General features: G+C 40.4%; 1 protein-coding gene across 3 annotated transcripts in view; it reads right to left on the bottom strand.

The window, feature by feature from the left end:
- Positions 1-3,908: 3,908 nt before the first annotated feature.
- Positions 3,909-23,031, bottom strand: part of LOC139262909 (transcription factor 7-like 2) — a 198,187-nt gene continuing 179,064 nt past the window's right edge. For 2 of the 3 annotated variants that reach the window (XM_070878190.1, XM_070878192.1), the window contains 2 exons: positions 20,258-20,306; positions 3,909-4,064 (listed from right to left, as the gene is read on the bottom strand). In XM_070878190.1, coding sequence (XP_070734291.1) covers positions 3,988-4,064; positions 20,258-20,306 — 126 coding nt within the window. In that variant the 3' untranslated portion in view covers positions 3,909-3,987. Of the gene's footprint in view, positions 4,065-15,293; positions 15,367-20,257; positions 20,307-23,031 lie in introns of all 3 variants that reach the window. The other variant, XM_070878191.1, reaches the window with a different exon arrangement.

The following is a 23,031-nucleotide window of genomic DNA, read 5'->3' as shown; positions in this document are numbered from 1 at the left end:
CTTCTTATTTGCCTAATTATGTTGTGTCTGGAACCGGCGTAGTTTTGTCCCCGATGAGTACTGAGTATGGCACAAAATGCAGCAGTCATGCACAGAGAACAATTGTCATTTCTGCTTCATGACTGGCCTTGGTAGCAAATGCACCACACATGTGAACATGTGCACAAGTACATCAGAAATTCCGATGGCGGATCCAGACAAAAATTTAGCTCTAGTTCGCACTTCACTGGTTTGGGGAAGGGAATTGGTTTGGAAAGTGGAAGAGCCCACAAGACAACAAAATGTGAAATAAATTTAACTAGGATTCAAATATTTAGTTTTGGAGATATTTTGTGTGTTTTGGCAGGGCAGTAGCATACTGTGTAAGCCTATGGGGATTATTAATTCCCTTCAAACATCTACTACAAGGCATTTGACAAAGATGAGAAAGTGTTTAAAGCAATGAAGAAACACAGAAATAAAATTAACAGATCTATCCATGCTGCATACTTTACTTCAATCAAAATATTTTTATTTTTTATTTTTTCAGCAAATAGTACAGTTTTCGATGATTTGATCCCTTCTACTTACTTACAATTTTTGGTTGTCTATCAACATGGGGGTTGACCGTGCGTTATTGACATTTTTCTTGAACTGTAATTACATTGTTGAAGGGGATAAGACATCAACGTCTCTGAAAGCAGTTTTCTACAAAAATGCAAACAAGTCTTGCGTGAAGAAAAAAAAACAGCTGACAAGTTTGTCACTGAGGGCGAAATAATACTTAGTGGGAAATACTAAATAATATAACTGTTATAAAATCCCTGTCTATGTCTACTTTTATTTTTAATCCCCAAAATATAACTCATAAAAATATAACAACAGCCTGAAATACACACACAGAAAAGCAAAAGCATTGAGTCTCATATTTATATATTTTTTTGCTATTTTTGTCAATTTTTTTATACAAATAGGCAAGAAAATGAAATAATAACAACAAAAATAAGTGATTGCTTGACCATTTCGGGGCTTCATAAAAGTAACATCCAGATCAAATATTGACCTCATTTATCTGTTTGACAGTATAAATGTTCATTTTTAACTGCCTGAAAAGCAGTCTTTTAATAACAATGGAAAGACCCATCAACCAATGTAATACACATAGAAAGCAATTATTAATATTTAAAATAAATGTTTTCAGATGCTATACCTCAGACAAAAATATCTTAATCGATTCATTTCACTCTTCACACAGTTAACATATAAACCTCGACATGCTGAAGAAGACGGGGAGGAGATGCACAAGTGTCAGGTTTGGATCCAAAATCTGGACCTTAGTAGCTCTTCTATAAGTTCTGCTACATGAAATGAGACCTAGCAAATGCCTGTAAGTATATTTCCTTCATTGGACTACATGTTTCACAGTAGTTGAGGAATTCACAAGTTACTTTGTTTTGCTCGTTGAGTGTGGGAGGCCAATGCTGGGGAATAGAATATATTATTTTACTTTCCATACCCAGTGTCAGGTGCAAGACGCAGGGTAAAACTCTCTTTATTCTTTCCAACAACGTGCCTTAATCTGCACTTCAGAAAAGCAACCCCCGAGAATGAGAGCCACCCTTCCATTTCTCACAGCAGTCAATTTTATGGGCTCTCTGATTGAGATTCTCAGTTTAATAACAATTTGTGAACCGCTTAAGTCTTAACATTTTTACAAATGGACTGAGACTGCCCCAGACTCATTTCCCACAGGATCCGTATAGCTGCAAGAGAGAGACAGGAGTTTCTCAACTCATTTATCTCAGCTGGATTCAAACCCAAATTGAAAGTTGAGAAGATAATGTCCTAACCCACTATGCTATCCTGTCTTGATAGGACCTCACCTCAGAGGCTGGTATGGCATTTCTAACATTTAGTTTGACTTATTTTTGGCCCAATGTGTCCAAATGCTTTGTACACCTCATAACTGGTGAACTCAAGGAGCTTTTGAAGGAAAAGCAAACGATTCCTCTGAGCTGTATCGTCACAAGCAGGGACGAACCAGTTCTCCAAAAATGGCGCGAGATTCTTTACGATTCTCACAGAAAAAGGTGCCGATAATATGGAATCTCTTGATTTTTGATATGGCCAGTTCAAACATGGTCACAAAGCAAGTAGTGGGAAGCTCATATGTAATGCTTCTTTTCAACACTACCAGACTGGGCTGTGAGGACATTGAGGGAAGGAGGAACAAACTCTGGGCTGCTCAATGGGAGGAACTGCTGAATATAATGCAAATAAATGTGTAAGGCAAATAAGTACATTTGTTGTTTTAACATATTATTGCATTCAAAAATAGGATAGGGCTGTTGATAACTAAATGTATGAATTTTACCTAGAAGACTGGAGCTAGAAGGCTGAATGGTGGGGCTATTCCACAGCCCTTTTGCCAAATATAATGCCTGTATTGAGAATCATACACATTGATTTACTGTCTCATCTGAAGTGTGTCCGCTCCCTCCCACCATCCCTCCCATTTCAAGCTTCCATGCTCCATTGTTGACTTTTTAGGTTTGCCACGCAACTAAGGTTTATAAGTTTAAAGGGACAGTACTTAGCTGAGGAAGTAACACACTCTAAAATCCAAAATGAGAGAATTATAATCTATTCATCATGTACTGCAACTTAATTAAAAATTAGAAACTGAAGTACAAAAAACAAATCCATATTTGCAGGTCCATCAAGTTGCATCAAATTTCAATAGTATACTTTTAAATGTAATGAATTTTAAGCAAATTAAGATATATAAAAAGTATTCTTTGTCTAAATCTAGCCTAGGCCTTACTAAGATGTCATGGAGGAAGGATAGGGGGAGGAGAAATGAGAAACAGCCCCTTCCACCATAACACCTGAAACATCTCCCTGATGTTGCGTCCATCACCAGCGATCATATCTGGTGAAAATATCCACAGCTGCTGAGGGTAGATGAGGGACGGGGTCAAACTCTAACTAACAAAACCATCTGGAGAGAGTAGCCATCTATGTTCACCTTTTCTGAAAGGGTATTGATCAATAGGCCCTGTCTATGAAGAGATAATGCTCCCTAAATGAATTAATTACAGATACATAACATTTTATGGACTGTAGGATTAATATAAACTAATGCTAATTAAACTAATCTCGTTAGTGCTGAACACACCAAATCAGAATGCTCTTGATTTAAGGAAAAGGACCCAGAAATGTTCTTTGGGTGGCAAATATTGTAAAACATCCGAGATTGGATGAATTCACAAACTCTAACTCAGAACTGCTTCCATTGCTACAGGTGGAGGAAGGAGGCAACTTGCTCTGCACCGAACTGTGGGAATGAGGAATGTATTTATATAACTGGCATGTACAAAGATAAACAAGGCCAAAATAAAAGCACTAACTAGGAAATAGTCTGGTTTTGTTGGTTACATGGCCATAAATAAACTGATTGGATATTTGAACTTCTGATAGTTTTGAATTCCATCATATATGGAACAATCAAAATAAAGACTGCCTGCAACACTTTAAATGACAATTTGCATATTGTTTCAACCGTTCAATATTCCTCATTGGAAAATCTTGAAAGAGTAGAATCGGATTTTGTTTTGTGTCTTGATAGGATGCCAAAGTTTAAGTACACTTCAGAGCCACTTGTTCTTTGAATGTGCACTACACTGGTTGGGCCTGGTTAAAGGCATCATGGAATCTCTGTACTCACTCACGAGGATGCTACTAATCAATTGGTGCTCATGGTAGAAGTTGCCCATTATCTTGACAGCGTGTGCTGGTGTGGGATGTTCAGTAAAGTACTATTATATTGTTGCGAGTCCGGTGTAGACGTTATAGAAAGTCCAGTTAGATTTGTGTTAGGCTGGGGCGGAGCAGAGAAAGAGACTGGGTTTGGCTGCGCTTGTTGCGCTAAGTCTGCAGAGTTAGCAAGCTTGGCTGAAGTTTCTGCTGGAGGCTGGAGTGCATTAGGAGGAGAGGAAGGACAGTCCATCACACTTCCATCTGAAGAAATTGGGCTGGTGCACCTGGCTTCTCCTTGCATGTATCGAATGCACTTCTTTTTCTTCCTAAGAACAATGAAAAGAGTTATGTGTAAGTAAAGTGTAGATTCACATCACTATGTAGCATGTCAAGATTGGTGTCTCCTAACTAAGTCTGACCACTTAAAATGGCACTTGGTGACACAGCACAAAAGTGTATTAATAACCTGTACCACAGAACTAGTTTTTTTTCCTATAACTTTCTCAAATGATGAGTTTCCAATACCAGTTAGTCCATTCAGGTGAGACACTTTTTTATGGAGGAGAAAAAGTGAATGAAAGGTAATTCAACTTCATTCTCATGAGTTTCCTACTGCTTGGTTTGAGCCTGAATTGATGGCAACGAGGATATAGATTGTTTCCTTCCCTGTAAGTCTGGCAGTGGTGTGGAGGGGGAAGGAAAGACCCAAAATGGGGGAAGGATGCTTTTAACAAAAGATTCTATACACGTGTGGCACCAGATCTTAAAATAATAACATAAAAGTATAGCAATTAGGACTGTTCGAAATGAAGCTTTGAAATGCAAAGTCAATACAAGCTCTCAATGATAAAAAGAAAGAAAAAGAAAAGAAAGACTCACATTTATATAGCACTTTTCATGACCACCGGACATCTCAAAGCAATTTACAGCCAATGAAGTATCTTTTTGGAGTGTAGTCACTGTTGTAATATAGGAACGGTGGCAGCCAAATTGCCCACAGCAAGCTCCCACAAACAGCAATGTGATAATGACCTGATAATCTGTTTTTGTTATATTGATTGAGGGATAAATATTGGCCAGGACACTAGGGATAACTCTTCTTTGAAATAGTGTCATGGGATCTTTTACATCCACCTGAGAGAGCAGATGGGGCCTCAGTTTAACGTCTCATCCGAAAGACGGCACCTCTGACAGCGCAGCACTCCCTCAATATTGCACTGGAGTGTCAGCCAAGATTTTTGTGCTTAAGTCGCTGGAGTGGGACTATGAACCCACAATCTTCTAACTCAGAGGCAAGAGTGCTACCAACTGAGCCATGGCTGACACTGGTAGATTTTTATTTTGTCAACGTAATACTCCCCCTTTCCTTTTAAATGAGATTTCAACCTTCTTCCCTGGTGGGGTTTCCTTCTAGCACCTACAACCGAAAATTGATTTCAGACATTCAGCAATGTTACTTTGAAGCCAACCACTGCAGGGTTTTGCAAAACAGCCCTTGGAGAATGACTTACCAACTAATTTTTCCTGTCTTAATTCCTTTTGGGAAGGACTTAATGAGGCAGTACAATGAGTGGGGAACTGTGCGAGAGATGAAGAAACCTGTATCCTGCCAATTTACTCTTCCATGTTAAAGCTCCAACTTTTGGCATGACTATGTGACTGTTACTCTTTGGTGTTTTGGTTGGATTTATTATTTGAACCCTGTTATAACAGACATTACAGAGGGGCACATTTTCTCATGATGGATTTTCAGGTTTAAAACTATTCAAAAGGTAATAATTCATGATGGGGTAGAAGAGCGAAGTTTTAAAAATCGTCATAAACTCAGCAAAATTTGATGATGATTGTTGTGATTTTTCAAATTTATATTTTTTGGTGAGTTTTATTTTATATTTGACAAGGTGAGGGCTGTCAATGTTTGGAATAGAACATATTTTCACTATTCACCAGTGGTACCAGCAAGAACTCCTGAGTTAGGTACAAAATTGGTTAGACTCACGATAAAGCTCCCTCTACTCTAAAATTGCGAGGCTCGACTCCCGGCATAGAGTCTATTTAACCTGAATGATCACATGCATCAGCACACCCATTTAGCAGTGCTTCTGATTTTTCTGCCATTAAAGTTAATTTGGGGCTTGTGTCTCACAATTTCAGGGCATCTGTCTCAACAGTGTGCCTTAATCCCAATGCTGGGAGCCCATCTCCTTCTGTACCAGTGTGATGTTTCCATTTCTCATATCAGATACACTTCAGAACATAAGGAAGCATTGAATCAGAAAGTATCAGTTTACATCCCATTTCTCCTCAGCTATGGGCAGATTTTGTGGTGGTGGCCCATGCCAATAAGAACTGGATTTGCGACTGCCTCAAAATCATCACAGACCAATTGCAGCCAGCAGAGAAAGGAAACAGTCATCCCATCTATCTAGGCTGGATTTTAGCCCAGCTACGAGAGGTTACAGGAAATACTATATCACAATATAGTTTGAATTCAAAGAAAAATACATTTGTAAGTGGATAATAAATTCCTAGGCAGTTACAAATCTAACTGTACTTACCATCATTTTCATCCTGAAATAAAATTTGGAATGAACTTCTATGATACAATAGTTCGCAATCTACAGTCAGCGGTGAAGCGACGGCGATCGCCGCTGACCTCGAAGAAAGCTGCCCACAAAGATCTTGTGATCTCTGTGATGAAAACTTTAGCTTTCTCAACCTTAATTTGATTGTACCGGGGATCTCCAGTGTAAGCAGCAGTGATGTCATCAAACTGTCTAACATTGAAGAATTCTCACAGACAGCAAACCAGGAAATAAAAGGCACTGATTATCATTCACTTTTTAAAAAAATTACAGAGTGTGAAATAAAGATCGGGATATACATATGGGAGTAAGGTAAAAGCTGAAATATCATAAACAAAACAAAATGTTTTATTATTTTAAAAATATAGTAATATTTATCATAATGGAGAAATTTGACATTCCACAAATGTAAACTTATTTTTCCAGGGACCAAACGGTTGTTCAGCAGTCAATACGCCATTAAAGAAACCCAGTTACACCTATTTCAACAAGGCTTAACTTTTTATGGGGTATTTAGCAATGATATTAGAGTGGAAAAATGAAAGTTTTTGACAGTTCAAGTGTTTTCTTTGATTGCCAGCTACGGGGAGTTCCACAGTGCAGCCAGTGGTGAAGCAGAGAATGACTGACCGCAACTTTAGGATCTCCGTGTTTATCTGCACATGGGCTAAATCCTGAGGTTATGATCAGTTTCAGAGGGGTAATGACATTGAACACTGAAAGTTTCGCCATCATTACCACTGCAAAATCCAGGCCAATACTTTCACAATTAATATATCTAATATAGATGAAACAGCACACTTAACTATTAATATTGTAGCTATAAATGATTTTAAAAATATTTATATAAAGAGTCAGCATACTGCAGAAGGTTGAGTACTGGCCATGTCACCTAACATGTCCATTGAGTTCCAGAAACCTTATTATGATTCCCCAAAAACCATATTATGACTGTTAAGTTAATATAATTGTTATGATTTATAATTCATCAGTATAAGGAACAATAAAACATTATACAATATCAGACAGTTAAAAAGAACCTGCTAATGGTGGAAAGAAGATAATAGACAATCAGATCGATATATATGTGGCCCATGAAGGCCGAGTGGGTAAATGTACCACAGAACCGTAGTACTGAGCCATAGCAACAAGGAAGGACATTGGTTCGAGCCCTAATTAATGCTGGTTTGTGGATCATGGCTGACTTAATGGTGGAGGTGGGACAACTGGCCTCAGTATGTATGGACTAGAGAAGGAAAAGTCAAGATTGATATTTCTGATCACTAACGAGTGACCCATTCAGGAAAGGATGCATGTATGGAGATCAGGTGAGGAAAGGATTGAGCTAGGCTGTGATACTTTCAGTGGTTGATTGGCCTGCCAAAATTCATTGTCTGGGCTCATATATTAAGAAGAGTTTAGACAAAGTATCAGAAACTACATTCATCTGTGGAGCCCAGTGTTATGAGTCACAACCCTTAAGCAAGAAATGGAGAAAATTGGAAAATAAGTGAATAGAAGGTAACTAGGAGTGAGTCACAAGATGTAATCTAATGAAAGAATTCAGATGGTTTGTATTTAGAATGACTGATACCAATGGGAAGGAACAAGTCAGAATATAATTAATGTCACAAGACATCATAAACAGAGACAGCAAAGTCTGAGCAGTTTATAATCATCAGATGAATTTAGAGGTTAGATAAGTTTTTAAAGCATTTCCTGTTATCTGTTACATAGATGATCTCAGCCTGTTGTCCTATTTTGTGGTAGCAGGGACAGTCACTGCACTCGATGAGTGTGATGGCGATTCTGAGATGACACTGACTCCAGTGTTTGATCATTGGGAAGTTTTCTGTCAGCTTACTTGTCCAGACACTAATTGTTCTCATGCGTTCAACAGCAATCATGAGTTGACTGTGTCACAGAAGCCAGTCTTGAGCCAATTCGATTCACTCCACATGATATCAAGAGCGTAATGGATACAGCAAAGGCCAAGGGACCGGACAACATCCTGGCTGTTGTGCTGAAGACTTCTGCTCCAGAACTAGCTGCGCCTCTAACCAAGCTGTTCCAGTACAGCTACAACACTGGCATCTATCCAACAATGTGGAAAACTGCCTGATTATGTCCTGTCCACAAAAAGCAGGACAAATCCAATTCAGCCAATTACTGCCCCATCAGTCTACCCTCAATCATTAGCAAAGGGATGTAAGGTGTCGTCGACATTGCTATCAAGCGGCACACACTCACCAATAACCTGCTCACCGATGCTCAGTTTGGGTTCTGCCAGGACCACTCAGCTCCAGACGATATTACAGCCTTGGTTCAAACATGGGACAAAAGAACTGAATTCCAGAAGTGAGGTGAGAGTGACTACCCTTGACATCAAGGCAGCATTTGACTGAGTGTGGCATCAAGGAGCCCGAGTAAAATTGAAGTCAATGGGAATCAGGGGGAAAACTCTCCACTGGCTGGAGTCATACTGAGCAAAAAGGGAGATGATTGTGGTTGTTTGAGGTCAATCATCCCAGCCCAAGGACATTGCTACAGGAGTTTCTCAGAGCAAAATCCTAGGCCCAACCAACTTCAGCTGCTTCATCAATGACCTTCCCTCCATCATAAGATCAGAAGTGGGGATGTTTGCTGATGATTGCAGTGTTCAGTGTCATTCACAACTCCTCAGAAAATGAAGCAGTCTTTGACCGCATGCAGCAAGACCTGGACCACATTCAGGCTTGGGCTGATAAGTGGTAAGTAACATTCGTGCCACACAAGTGCCAGGCAGTGACCATCTCCAACAAACGAGATTCTAACCACCTCCCCTTGATATTCAAAGGCATTAACAACGCCGAATCCCCCAACATCAACAACTTAACTGGACCAGCCACATAAATACTGTGGCAACAAGAGCAGGTCAGAGACTGGGTATTCTGTGGCGAGTGTCTCATCTCTTGACGCCCCAAAGCCTTCCCACCATCCACAAGGCACAAGTCAGGAGTGTGATGGAATACTCTCCACTTGCCTGGATGAGTGCAGCTCCAACAACACTCAAGAAGCTCGACACCATCCAGGATAAAGCAGCCCGCTTGATTGGCACCTCATCCACCACATTCAACCACCAGCGCACCGTGGCTGCAGTGTGTACAATGCACAAGATGCACTGCAGCAACTCGCCACAACTTCTTTGGCAGCACCTCCCAAACCCACGACCTCTACCATCTAGAAGGACAAGGGCAGCAGGTGCATGGGAGCACCATCACCTGCAAGTTCCCCTCCAAGTCAAACAGCATCCTGACTTGGAAATATATCGCCGTTCCTTCATCGTCACTGGGTCAAAATCCTAGAACTCCCTCCTTAACAGCACTGTGGGAGTACCTTCACTACACGGACTGCAGCTGTTCAAGAAGGCGCCTCATCACCATCTTCTCAAGGGAAATTAGGGATGGGTAATAAATGCTGGCCTTGTCAGCGATGCCTACATCCCTGAACGAATTTTTTAAAAATGTAAGTTAGTATCGATCAGCCAAAAAAAGGTGGCTCCCATATTTGATTTTTTTTCCGCTCCGATTTCTCTTGATTGTCTCTGTGACAAACATGAGGCCCCATCCTATGTCATATCCTAAAATAGTTCTGTATTGTAGCTTTCATTGTGGATGTTTAGTTAGGTCTAAGTATTTTAAATGTAACACTCTCAGCTGTATTCTGAAAGGGTCTGCTTTGTTTAGTTAACACCTCCGGTTGTGAAATGATATTGTAAGCAAGTTTAAAATTATGAGGAGAAACAAGAGCTCTGTCTGTGAATTGCCATAATGATTAAAGTGGTGATTTCGAAAGGCTTTTTTCAGGCCTGGCTTAGTAAATATCTCTGTGGACAGCAATGAGGCCCTTCTCCACATCCCCGTCAACTTGGTTGATAGGAATAATTAATATTATAATTACCAGCCTGTTGAGAACGAATTCGGGGAGTTCTTCAGAGAAGTTGTTTTTCAATTCAAAGGAATTGAGGAGCATATCTAGCATACCCAGGAGTAGCCCTGTGTTCAGTTCATTCATTAACGTTTTATTCTCTATGTCACAGCAGAGAAAGAACAAGCTTGTTCCAAGTATAAAGTATCAAGAACTCTAAAAAGGACTCTAATTCAGACACTTATTATTTTTGTTTTGAAGACACTTTATATACTGTATTACTGTTACCTGCTGGTTTATGTTGCTTTTATGCAATGTCTGATTTGTAGTTTTTATTTTCAACTGTACGGTTTACCAGTATTGTTTTTCTGCGTATTTAAGGGATCAGGAGCAATCATGGTATTACTAAGTATTACAAAGTATTTACAGCACAGAAGCAGGCCATTTGGTCCAACAGGTCCATGGCGGTGTTTATGCTTCACACAAGCCTCCTCCCTTCCACATTATCTAACCCCATCAACATATCTTTCTATTCCTTTCTCCATCAGGTGCTTATCCAGCTTCCCCTTGAATGCAGATATGCTATTTGCCTCAACTTACTCCTTGTGGTAGTGATTCCACATTCTAACCACTCTCTGGGTAAAAAAGTTTCTCTGGAATTCCCTTTTGGTTTTATTATTGACTATCTTACATTTATGTCTCCTAGTTCTGGTCTTGCCCGCAAGTGGAAACATCTTCTCCACGTCTGCCCTATCAAACCCTTTCATAATCTTGAAGACCTCGATCAGGTCACGCCTCAGTCTTCTCTTTTCTAGAGAAATGAGCCCCAGCCTGCTCAATTTTTTCTGATCGGTATAACCTCTCAGTTCTGGTATCAGTCTAGTAAATCTTTTTTGCATCTGCTCCAGTACCTCTGTATAATTTTTATAATATGGAGACCAGAACTGTCCACAGAACTCCAAGTGTGGTCAAACCTTGGTAGGCATCCTGTATGAATTTTGGCATGTAACCCAGTGGTACAAGGGTACATTGTTAGTCTAAAAGCACGATACTCCCATTCACTGCATATTTTTAATTGTGAATTTTGACTCATAGGAAATATGATTTTGCCTATAAATCTGCTTGCTGTGAACACGAATAAGCAGAGTTAGGAGAGGGTCTGCATGATAACACTCTCCTTTCTTAAAAATTTGTTCTTAGGATGTGGGCGATGTTGTGTATCCTTAGTTGCCCTGAACGTAGTGATTACTTATACTAGTGAATGGCTTGTTAGATGGCTTCAGAGGATATTATGAGTCTATCATGTAGAAACGTAGAAAATAGAAAATAGGTGCAGGAGTAGGCCATTCGGACTAGAGTCATATCTAGGCTAGACCAGGAAGGAGTGGCAGAAACCCTTTCCTGAAATCAATTAGTGATCCAGTTGGGTTTTTATAACAATCCAGCACCTTTCACAGTCATTTTATTTTCTGGTGCAAGCTTACAAATGACCAGATTTATTGAATTCATGGTGGGATTTGAAATCATGACCTCTGGGTTGTCATTCCTGTTCCTGCCACTTCTGAAGGTGGTGACTTGCACTGAGGTACAGTCCCTTGTTTACTGCCAGGTACTTCACCCAAGTGGACATTCCTCATGTCTGATTCTGGACAGTGAATGATAACCGGCTGTGGAGAATACCCCAGCCAAGCCACATTTTGTCTGCACATGGTCACTTTCCAAGGGAATCACTGGATAGTAATCAGGAATGGGAACCTTCGCTGTGATTTCCTCCACCCCATACTACGGGGTCACTGAGACAAATTACAGAGCCTATTGTTGATTTGACTGAGCTCTGTTAACTTTGCAAAGACCAGTGATCAAACCATGGCTCTTCCTGATCTGTTTGACTGTTATCATCATTTCCCTATTACATGACTTTAGAATGCCATGACGATGCTGCTGTAGTTAGAATTGCAGTGACTGCTTTCTTCTGAATTGAAACAAATCAAATTAAAAGAAGTAGCGGCAGGGATAGTGGATGCATTGGTTGTAATTTACAAAAATTCCCTTGGATTCTGGGGAGGTCCCAGCAGATTGGAAAACTGCAAATGTAATGCCCCTATTTAAAACAGGAGGCAGACAAAAAGCAGGAAACTATAGACCAGTGAACCTAACATCTATGATTGGGAAAATGTTGGGAGTCCATTATTAAAGAAGCAGTAACAGGACATTTGGAAAAGCAAAATTCAGTCAGGCAGAGTCAGCATGGATTTATGAAGGGAAAGTCATGTTTGACAAATTTGCTAGAATTCTTTGAGGATGTAACGAATAGGGTGGATAAAGGGGAACCAGTGGATGTGGTGTATTTGGACTTCCAGAAGGCATTTGACAAGGTGCCACATAAAAGGTTACTGCACAAGATAAAAGTTCACGGGGTTGGGGGTAATATATTAGCATGGATAGAGGATTGGCTAACTAATAGAGAACAGAGAGTCGGGATAAATGGTTCATTCTCTGGTTGGCAACCAGTAACTAGTGGGATGCTGCAGGGATCAGCGCTGGGACCTCAACTATTTACAATCTATATTAACGACTTGCAAGAAGGGACTGAGTGTAACGTAGCCAAGTTTGCTGCTGATGCAAAGATGGGAGGAAAAGCAATGTGTGAAGAGGATATAAAAAAATCTGCAAAAGGACATAGACATGCTAAATGAGTGGGCAACAATTTGACAGTTGGAGTACAATGTTGGAAAGTGTGAGGTCATGCACTTTGGCAGAAAACAAATCAAAGAGCAAGTTATTATTTAAATGGAGAAAGATTGCAAAGTGCAGCAGTACAGCAGGACCTGGGGGTACTTGTGCATGAAATACAAAATGTTAGTATGCAGGTACAGCAAGTGAAATCAGATATGGATCTGTGGAATTCGCCGCCTCAGAGAGCTGCGGCAGCTGGGACATTGAAGAAATTTAAGACAAAAATAGACAGTTTCTTAAACGATAAGGGAATAAGGGGTTCTGGAGAGCAGGCAGGGAAGTGGACCTGAGTCCATGATCGGATCAGCCATGATCGTATTAAATGGCAGAGCAGGCTCGAGGGGCCGTATGGCCTTCTCCTGCTCTTATTTCTTATGGTTTTAAGAACACAAGAACATATCAAATTCCTAATTACTCACTAGGTGTGCTTTCAGGCTTGTGTTCGTTGTTATGTGACTGAGGCCTCAGCATTTCACCATAAATATCAATGACTTGGAGAAAGGAGTAGAGGGTTGTATATGCAAGTCTGTAGATGACATTAAGTTAGGAGGCACAGTAAATTGTGTGGATGGGAGCAGGTAGTTACAAAAAGACAGATTAAGTGAGTGGGCAAAACTGTAGCAGATGGAGTTCAGTGTGAGAAAGTATGAGGTCATCCACTTTGTATCCAAGAAAGACAAATCAAAATATTTTCTTCATGGCGGGAGGCTAGGAACTGTGGAGGAGGAAAGGGTGTTCAGGTACACAAATCCCTAAAATCTAGTGCACATATACAAAAAGCAATCAAAAAGGCTAATTGATTTTATTCCTTTATCTCACAGGGGTTGCAATACAAAAGTGAGGAAGTGATGCTCCAGTTATATAGAGCCTTGATCAGACCCCATCTGGAGTACTGCATTCAGTTTTGGACCTCACACCTCAGAAAGGATATATTGGCTTTGGACAGAATACTCAGAGTTTCACTGGAATTATACTAGGCATTAAAGGGTTAAATTATGAGGACACATTGCATAACCTTTGATTGTATTCCTTTGAGTTTTGAAGATTAAGGGGTGATCTAATTGAGGTGTTTGAAATGATAAAAGGATTCAATAGAGTAGGTAGAGAAAAACTATTTCCTCTAGTGGGGGAGAATCCAAAACAAAGGGGCAACATCTTAAAGTTAGAGCTTGGCCATTCAGGAATGAAATCAGGAAACATTTTTTCACACAAAGGATAGAGAAAATTCTGGAATTATCTCCCCCAAAAGGCTGTGGTTAATTGAAATATTCACGACTGAGTTCAACAGATAAGTGGATTTGAGATACAGATCAGCCATGATCTAATTGAATGGCGGAACTGGCTTAAGGGGGCTGAATGGCCTATTTCTGATCCTATGTACCTATAGATGACTGTACATTGTGTCACTGGCAATTGATCTCTGACGTCCTGGGGATTTAGTTTCAGTTCAAATAATGTGGTGACCAAATGGAAAGTCAGCACTGACGTCCCCCCTAAAAAATAAAAGCCTGCATCCAATCACCCACAAAAACCCTGGACAATCACACAACTTGAGTGGGCCAACAACTGTAGAAATATTTTTGGTACATTCACAGCTGTTACATCACAAAGTTCTCAGCAATGTCACCTGACTAATTAAAAAAATATTTTTACTGCACTTAAGAGAAAAAGAAAAGAAAGGTACAAATTGATATCTGAGACGAGAAAAGAGTGGATTCGATGAGCAGTACATCTTCCCTCGCCCCACATCAAACACAATTTCTATTTCTACTCTACTGAGGCTGCAGTAGATTTTGTGTAAAAGTAGAATTGCATTTCATGTGGAGGTACTTAGTGGGTGCTGAATACACTCCTCACATATCAAGTTCTTACCTTCTTATATCTTTCATTCATTCTATTGCTACAGAATTGTTCATTTATTTACAAAGGCCCATTTTCCCTTGCATTTTCACACCGCTCCTGACCAGCGCCATGTGACTGCATGTTGAGACTGTCTACAATTACATTAAAGAAATGTCACCTTTGTAAAAAAAGTCTTTGGCAAACTTTTTTCCCCCTACTTGTTTGCAAGAACAGGTGCAGTGACATAATTTGTTATCGACATCATGATACCACTTGAGCGCAATGTCACCATGATGAAAATATGTAGCTCCTCTAATTCTCGTCACTTCACCCATTTAAGCAAAAAAAAGGTGTGGCAAATACTTTTTCCATAAAGACGGCCTCCTTTGAGGAAGCCTCTGCCGGACAGGTTAGAAAAGTTATGTCAAAAAAATGTAATTAAAAAAAAAATCACAAGCAGGTTAAAGATAGAGTAATTATGGGTACCTGCAAGGGAGGCACCGCATCTATTGCAGATCAAGCTCGAACAATGGGCGACACATCATTGTGGTGTTTGCATCTGTTAGTGTGAAGTAAACAAAAACAACAATGGAGGAACACATTTTGTAAAGAAAATGGAGTTAGTATGCAATCCAGGTGAGCCAAAGAAGCAACAGCAGGCTCCACACAGAATATTCAACCAGGAAAGAAAAAGTGGGCTTTAAAGAGATTGCACTTTTTTCATATGTTGCAGGCCTTTTCGGACTGTACTTCAAATCTATCAAAAATCTTATTATATACCTTTCGAACAAGAGACTCTGTCCTAAAGAAGGTTCCAAGCACAGCACTGTGTGAGAGGTGAACTGAAATCACATTCAATTTTAAGGCCACAAAATCAAGATGGTGGCAAGGTTCTGTGATACTGTGGTTCTCAGCTCCTTTCTTTTGAACACAATTTGCTTAAAATGCTTTGAAGTAGTGCAGCAAAGCTAAAGGCGTGTGAGCTTAACATCATCCCACAACTCAGGCCAGCAGGAAAAAGAAGAGTAATACTGCCTCTTTGAAACATTTGGACGCAGTTTGATTATCAGCTGTGCGCTAGCTGCAAGTCCTGCAAGACTGAAAGTAGAGGCACCTGGTGACAAGATTGGCTAACGCAGACTGTTAGGCAACAAAATACCCACCTGCAAGGGCCGCACCAGTCTGTCCGTTGGTCAAGGCCAAAGCGTGCCCGGCATTTCTTAGGAGAGCTTGGATCTGAACAAAAAAAACAAAAGAAACAAAAAAAAAAGCAAAACATGTGGCAAGGATGGGCAGGGAAGGCATGAAAGAAAAAAAAGCAAAGAAAAGCAATAGATGTTATAGCAACTATTACAATCATTGAACAGACAAAGTTATTTGACACCACAAAGAGTCAATTTGAAGGTTGTTTTAGTAAGCAAAAAATTTGACTATAAGCAGAGCGTAAATACCTTTTACCGCATGTAAAGGTGTTGAATTAAACAAACACAAAAAGTGTTATAAAATTTAAAAAGAGCAAAAGCGAAAAACCTCGATATGTTTGCAAAAAAAAGGATGCTACAGTATTCAGAGAAAGCAAAGTTGTGTCAGAATGAAATAAATTACTAAAAGCTGAAACATAGCATGTCACAAAAAAATGCAAAACTAAACCTGCAAACATTTCCACTCACCCCTCCACCCTCACAAAAATGTTGTTTAAATCAATGGGTGTCCAGATGGCTCAGTGGGTAAATGCATGGAGGGTACTAACTCATACAAACCAGAAATATCTCTGGTTTGATTGCTGGCCCGTGCTGAGTTAGCCGATCCCAGCTGGGGCAGCAAGAGTAGTGCTCCAATTGGCCTATAGGACATTGAAGGCAAAAAATAAACCCGGGTTCATTGTCGAGATTCATTGACCCCGTTGGAAATTGAGTCTGTGTGGACATCAGGTCAGGTGTGGTCAGGCTCAGCTGAGATACCCATATCTCACCCTGTGATCCGAAAGTTTGATGCCATACATCGTCTGAGTTAACATAAGGAACTGCCACTTGAATGAGATATTAATTGCTTTGGCATTATAATGCTCATGGGTCATTCCTTTGGGAGAAGGGCAAAATTGGGAGGGGAAAAAAGTGAAATTGAGTTCTATTTCTTGCCAAATATGGTTCCGTCAGAAAAAAGGGGGATCTCCTTCATCATTCAAAATGTGAAAGTAGGTCAGTGGTAATACCAAAGCCTAGCCAGCAGCCAACACCAGTGATGTTCTGCTTCTCCATTCATTCTGCTTGTGAATTAAGTTCATTCAAAATGACAGCTGCAGAATTCCTTGTTGTATATTGCAAATGGAACCCTCTAGAACCTCAGGGAAGGACAGTGGCAGTGTTTTAAAAATCTTCCCGTGTGCATTTCCGTTCCTGTTTTACCCCAATTATCTATGTGAATAGTGAGAAGCAATGCTACATCAGTTTGGGCTTGTTGCATGCTAAAAACATATTTCAGGCCGTGCTACCACTTATTAGGATATTTAACTTCTTAAAACATCTCGGAAGGAAAGGATAGCTTGCACATGCAGCTCATTCTGAATGGAAAACTTGCACATGCAGCCTAATCATATAAATGGAAATGTCTGTGAGACTAAAAATAACAAAATAGCAATGGGAGCCAAACCACAAATACCAAAGAAGCCGAACACAACCTTGTTTTACTTTTTGAAGTGTTATTTTCTATATTCAGCAATTCCTGGCCATCAAAGTTTGATCAATGATTTTGGAGAGCTAGGTAATATTATCTTAAAAGGCAGAATTAAATGTGTGAGTGATTCTTGCTAAAAAAAATTCTATGTGAGTGCTTTCTTCATTAAAACTGTGGTTAATTGGAATTGGGTTTAAAATCTGGATTAATTTTGCTCTCTGACTGGTTGTATTTGCCTGTATTTGTACCAATATCTGCCACTTTCTGTGTACTTGCCTTTGCATGTATTTGTCTTTCTGTGTTTGTGTACCTGTGTGTGTCCGTGTTCATGTATCTGTGTCTGCTTCTATGTGCACATGTGTGTCTATGTGATTGCAAATTTGCATCTGTGTTTGCGCCTGTCTGTGTATGTGTGCCTGTCTCTAGCAGTGTGCATCTGTCTGTCCTGTCATTGTGTGTGTGTGTGTGTATGTTTGTGCATGGGCTAACACTGTAGTACATATCAATACCACACAGTACTTTTTGAGGTTTCCTTCTTTCATTTTAGTGGCAGAGTCTCTTTTTCAACTTAGCCTTTCTCTCTGAAAAGTTTGTTTAAAAAGACATTGGAATACTTTTACTATTCTGGTAAAAAACCAACAACATTTCTGAACAAACTCCGCTTACAATTTTAAGAAGCTTACCCCCTGCCCCACTGCCAAATAAAACTGCTTTCAGCACCACAACTGATATGCTCTATAGCTACATATACAAAATAAATCTAAAATATTCTATCAAGACAGGGATGTACAGAATACAGTCAAATTTAGTCACCTAGGGGTATATAATAATATAATACATACAAGGCACTGAATAGTTCTGTGTCAAAGAACAAGTTAAATGAGCACCAACTTCATGAAAAAGCATTTGACAAGCCCTTTTTCCATTTGTTCAAAGATGCATCAGCCAATGGCATAAATCATGTTGAAATGCATTATCGTGATGAAAGTGACACACAGCTCCTCTAGCTTTTCTGCCTCCTCAAATGACAAGAACGGTTTGCCAAACACTTTTTTGTGAAGACAATAGGGGGGTTGGATCTTCACCTCTGGTGCCTGGGTGGAGCACTGAGAGGGAAGTCGGGCCTGGAGGGTTGTATGGCTGTAACTGAGACCACCTGATTCCCCTTCCATTGTTTGAAATGCAGGCAAAAATCAGGTGGACTCCGTTACAGATGTGCAATCCTCTTCGCCCAGTTTTCCTCACTGTGCTCTGTTCAGGCCACACCTTACACCCAGGCATAAAGACACAAACCTACCCCTCTGCCTTCTTCGAAAGCATCTAATGTCCTAATATAAACGGTATGATAAAGTGACAATATAGTGACAATCAATTCTCCCTCTCACTATCGTGCCTGGGCAACCACTGTGGTTTATTCCTCTGTGGCATTTCCGGCTTATGGTTCAGCCCTTGCTAGAAGGATCACCATAAAATGAAAACTCAAAAAAAGCTTGCTATGTTAACCATGGCATGTATTATATAGATCCTAAATACTTCGGAGTTTGTTTCAAGACTGTCACATAGGTAGGGATTCATAGGAGCCAGAATTCACTTCCACAAGAAACCTATCCTTTTTTGAAAGTTTGTTCCGCCAGAATCGTTGAGGCGGGCTCTCCGTAGATTTTCAGCACTTAGGGTTTTTTTTGACGTTGGACCGGAAGTCGGTCATAGTGGGGGCGGGAGATCGACTGAAAGCCAGGCTGAGAGGCAGAATATGGGTCGGACCGGGAATCCGCTGCTGTCAATCAGTGGTGAAGTCGTGGTGACATCACAGTGCGTGTGCGTCACCACGCTTTCTCCCCTCTGTTAAAGGGGAGAGAATCAGTCATTTTAAATTTTCGGCCACTGGGCCACCAGGGAGGGTTTCGGCTGGGTTAGCGGTCTGGCACTCAAAAGGAGGTGCCAGGCTGCCTGCTGGCGACCCAGCTGAACCTGTGGGTACTATCTTACTGGCAAAAAAAAATACATGTCGGCCGCGGCAGTGGGCCCTCCCCTTGAAGAGCCGCCATGATGCCGGGCCGCACACAGTCTGGATAAGGTGCACAGACACAGAAAGCTGTCGAAGGCACCGCGGGTGGGGCATCGATTTTTTGAGCTACATTTCGCTTGGTGCATTTTTCAGGTGAGGGAAAGCGGCGATACGCATTCTGATGATGCGCTTGTGGCGGTCATCAGCATCGGGGCGGAATCGGGTCCAGGCTAAAAAATCCTCAAACTGAATTTGGGTCAGGGCAGCCAGTTGATCACAAAGCAGTAGCCACGGGATTCCGCTACATGGCCACCACAAACGGGCAGTAACGGGTCTTACCGAGGCCCTGAATTTTGGCCCCATAATATCTGCAAATAGCTGAAATTCCTTTTGATGATTAAAGATGTCATTCAACCCCTCCCCTCCTTACTGTGTGTAACAGTCCTGTAGCACACTCCTAGCTATCTACTTCACGTTGGTGTCTACTTTTAAGCAAGTTGATTTTATGTTTACTGGGGTGCAATTGTGGAAAGCATTAGTACATTGGTATGAAATTCTTCTAATGAAAGCATTAACATTAGTAAAATGGCTAACTTGTTTAATAAAACAGAGGCCTGAGAAATGTCATTACTACATTGGCTTGCTAATACTTGTATTGCATTGTGTGATTTCATCCCATAGATGTCTATGGCTTCACACTTTGATTCAATGAGATACACAATCATATGTAGACAATAAGCACAAGTTATGAGGTCAAAAATCTTCATACCTGGATCAGAGTCTTGCTGCTTGTCTCTTTTCCTCCTTTTCTTTTTACCCTGCAATATATAATTTACAAGATATTCAAGTCTACCTACATTCTCAGTGACAGCTGTTCTCAGATATTAAGCATTTCTACTATTCTGGGTATTCTTTAAAAAAAATGACTCAATGTTTTCCTTGATGGTGAGACTCCATCTTTGTAGGAGTGCTTTTCCAGGCCCACAAGGAAAGTTTAGGCTCTCCTGACCTGGACTCCCCACCCACCCATGCACGGGTACATAAAGCAAGAGGAGGGACCATCTACCTGGGCCAAAGGGCTACAGTAGAGTAACAATATATTAAAACATTTGAATATTTAAAGAAGAAACAAAACAAAACGATCCTTTATTGTAAGTGAGGCATAATTAATAATAAAAGCATTAAAGAAAGCTGAGCGTTGAAATGTGATAAGTCCACAAATATGTCCATGCTCTCAAGGAGGCACAGAGGTGTGAAAGGTCTTCTCACAGAGAGGAAGGGAAAATGAAAGGGCACATCACCCATGTCACTCTTGTACACTTCTTAGCTTCCAATTGAAAAGCCACAATAGTGTGGGCTGCCTGCTCCTCTCCCCACCAGAAAACTGTGCAGATGATGAGGAGATGCTGTAAACATGAGAGGAACTTGAAAAAACAGGCAAAAGAAACAAAATATGTTTTTTTTATAAAAAAAAGCTGACTGAGCAGGTGAGGATTATCTATACACAATATGGCCTTTTGGTATTTGGAGCTAACCTTTCAATTTATAGCATGAGCACTTTGTGGTTTCTCCGAAGGCGGAATAGCTCGTCACCACAGTGTGCTCTGTTAGTGTGGGACCCACTGTACTTCCTTTCCGATATACGGACCAGGAAACATGACCTAGATTCCAGTTCCTCATTCATGTCTCACTCAATGCCAGGGGCATCAGCACAAAGAAAACATTGGGAACAAAATATCAGAAGCCTAAAAACATTTACAAAGAGGATAAAGAAATGTGGAGGTGGGGGGAGGGAGTGGGGGGGGGAAGTGGTGGAGGGGGAAGGAGGCAGGCTAGTTGCCAGTTTTGTATTCAACAAAAACAAACAAGTGAAAGTGTTTGATCTCAAGGCTGTCAAACCATCCCATATTAAAAAATATGTAGCACATTACAGTGGATAGAACTGTCAGTGAATTCAAACTAAAAGCAGATAACTTACAAACCCTATCGCTTTTCTGCAATACAGTCAAAAAGGCACAACATCGAGGATGGTTTTGTCTGACTGAGTAGAAAATCCAACCAGGTTTCCTGCATAAGATTTTCTAGCAGTGAATGATTATTATAGGACTGTAAATGTTCTGCTTTTGTTTCCTGTTATTAGAATTGTTTTACTCCCACAGATATGTGTATTGGATTCTAGCCTGTTGGAGACACCTAAATGATCAGGTTATTGGATGGTAATTTTTAGGAATCAAATAATAAAAATGTAGTCTCAAATTTGGGCTGTAGATGTTGAGTAGAAGGTTTGCTGTTGAGATTTATGATTATTCCTTTGAAATTAGTTTGAGGTATTGCCTATTCTAGATTCTTTATATTATTTCTCTTGTTAATAGTTCCCCTACCCTATCTTCATCTCCTAAAGTCATAATTCCTTCATTGTCCATTACTTTCCCCAATCTCACTCATGTGGCCATTAATCATGTGTGAGCCTTGATGGTGAGTTTCGGCAGGCTAGTAAAGTGGGAGGGGGCATGAAACCTGAGCCCGACCCTGTCCATACTCAACATCTGCACACACGTATGCATGTATACATGCATGAACACACACATACACACACGCATACACACACAGACGCATGCACGCATGCACATATACACGCACGTGTATACAGACGCACACATATACTCACGCATACATGCGCACACACATACGCACACATGTGCACACACACACACACACCCCCCCAATAGGGGTCAATAGACAGCAATCAGGAGTGGGTTGCCATGGCTGATTTTCTACTCCCTAACCCAGGAGTGCTGATGACTATTGTCGCAATCTGACTGATATCAGTGAGTTGAACAGAGACTAGGGATCAAACTTACAGTCTTCCTGCCTATATGTGTGACATTCTTTTTAATATGATTTATGTCATCGGGGTGTGGTGCTGTCAGCGTGCTCTGTGCCCTTGGTGCATAGTGACTCTTACAAAAGATTATTCATGCCTTGTGATGAATAATTTTAGTAAGTTTTACGATTACCTGGTAGCCTATACCAGGGTTTCAGTGTATATGTTGTGTAGGGAAATGTAATAGAATTGAGAGGTTTAGATGGCATCATAACTATGAGAAACCCTTAAAACTGACTCTGAAGCTGAACTGGAACTTTTGCTTTTATTTAGTTAGGATGTGAGTGGAGAAAATTTCATGAGAGTTGCTGGCATTACAGATAATCCTGACTACCACATATCACCTCAGTGACATACTAAGGAAATGGCCCTCCTTATATTACAGTTTGTCTCAGAGCTGTTGAATGCCTTCGATGTACAACAATGACCCATAGTCTATTCTTGCAATTCTTCCCAGTAACCCTTTTCAGGTTTTCATAACTTTTTCCCTGTTTCCAGCCACTCCTAATCATATTATGTCTACAAGTTGTATTTACAAGATAAATAAAGGTGACTTGCTCTTTAAACTAAACATTCTCCTTTAAGCCTTATTAATTCTTAGAAAGTTTTACAAATTTAACAAAATGCGATGAAAAGTTGGCAAAAAAGCCTATGGATTT

The sequence above is a fragment of the Pristiophorus japonicus genome, chromosome 4 (genome assembly GCF_044704955.1).
Source record: "Pristiophorus japonicus isolate sPriJap1 chromosome 4, sPriJap1.hap1, whole genome shotgun sequence".
Taxonomy (NCBI): domain Eukaryota; kingdom Metazoa; phylum Chordata; class Chondrichthyes; family Pristiophoridae; genus Pristiophorus; species Pristiophorus japonicus.
This window is presented reverse-complemented; position numbering and strand designations above follow the sequence as displayed.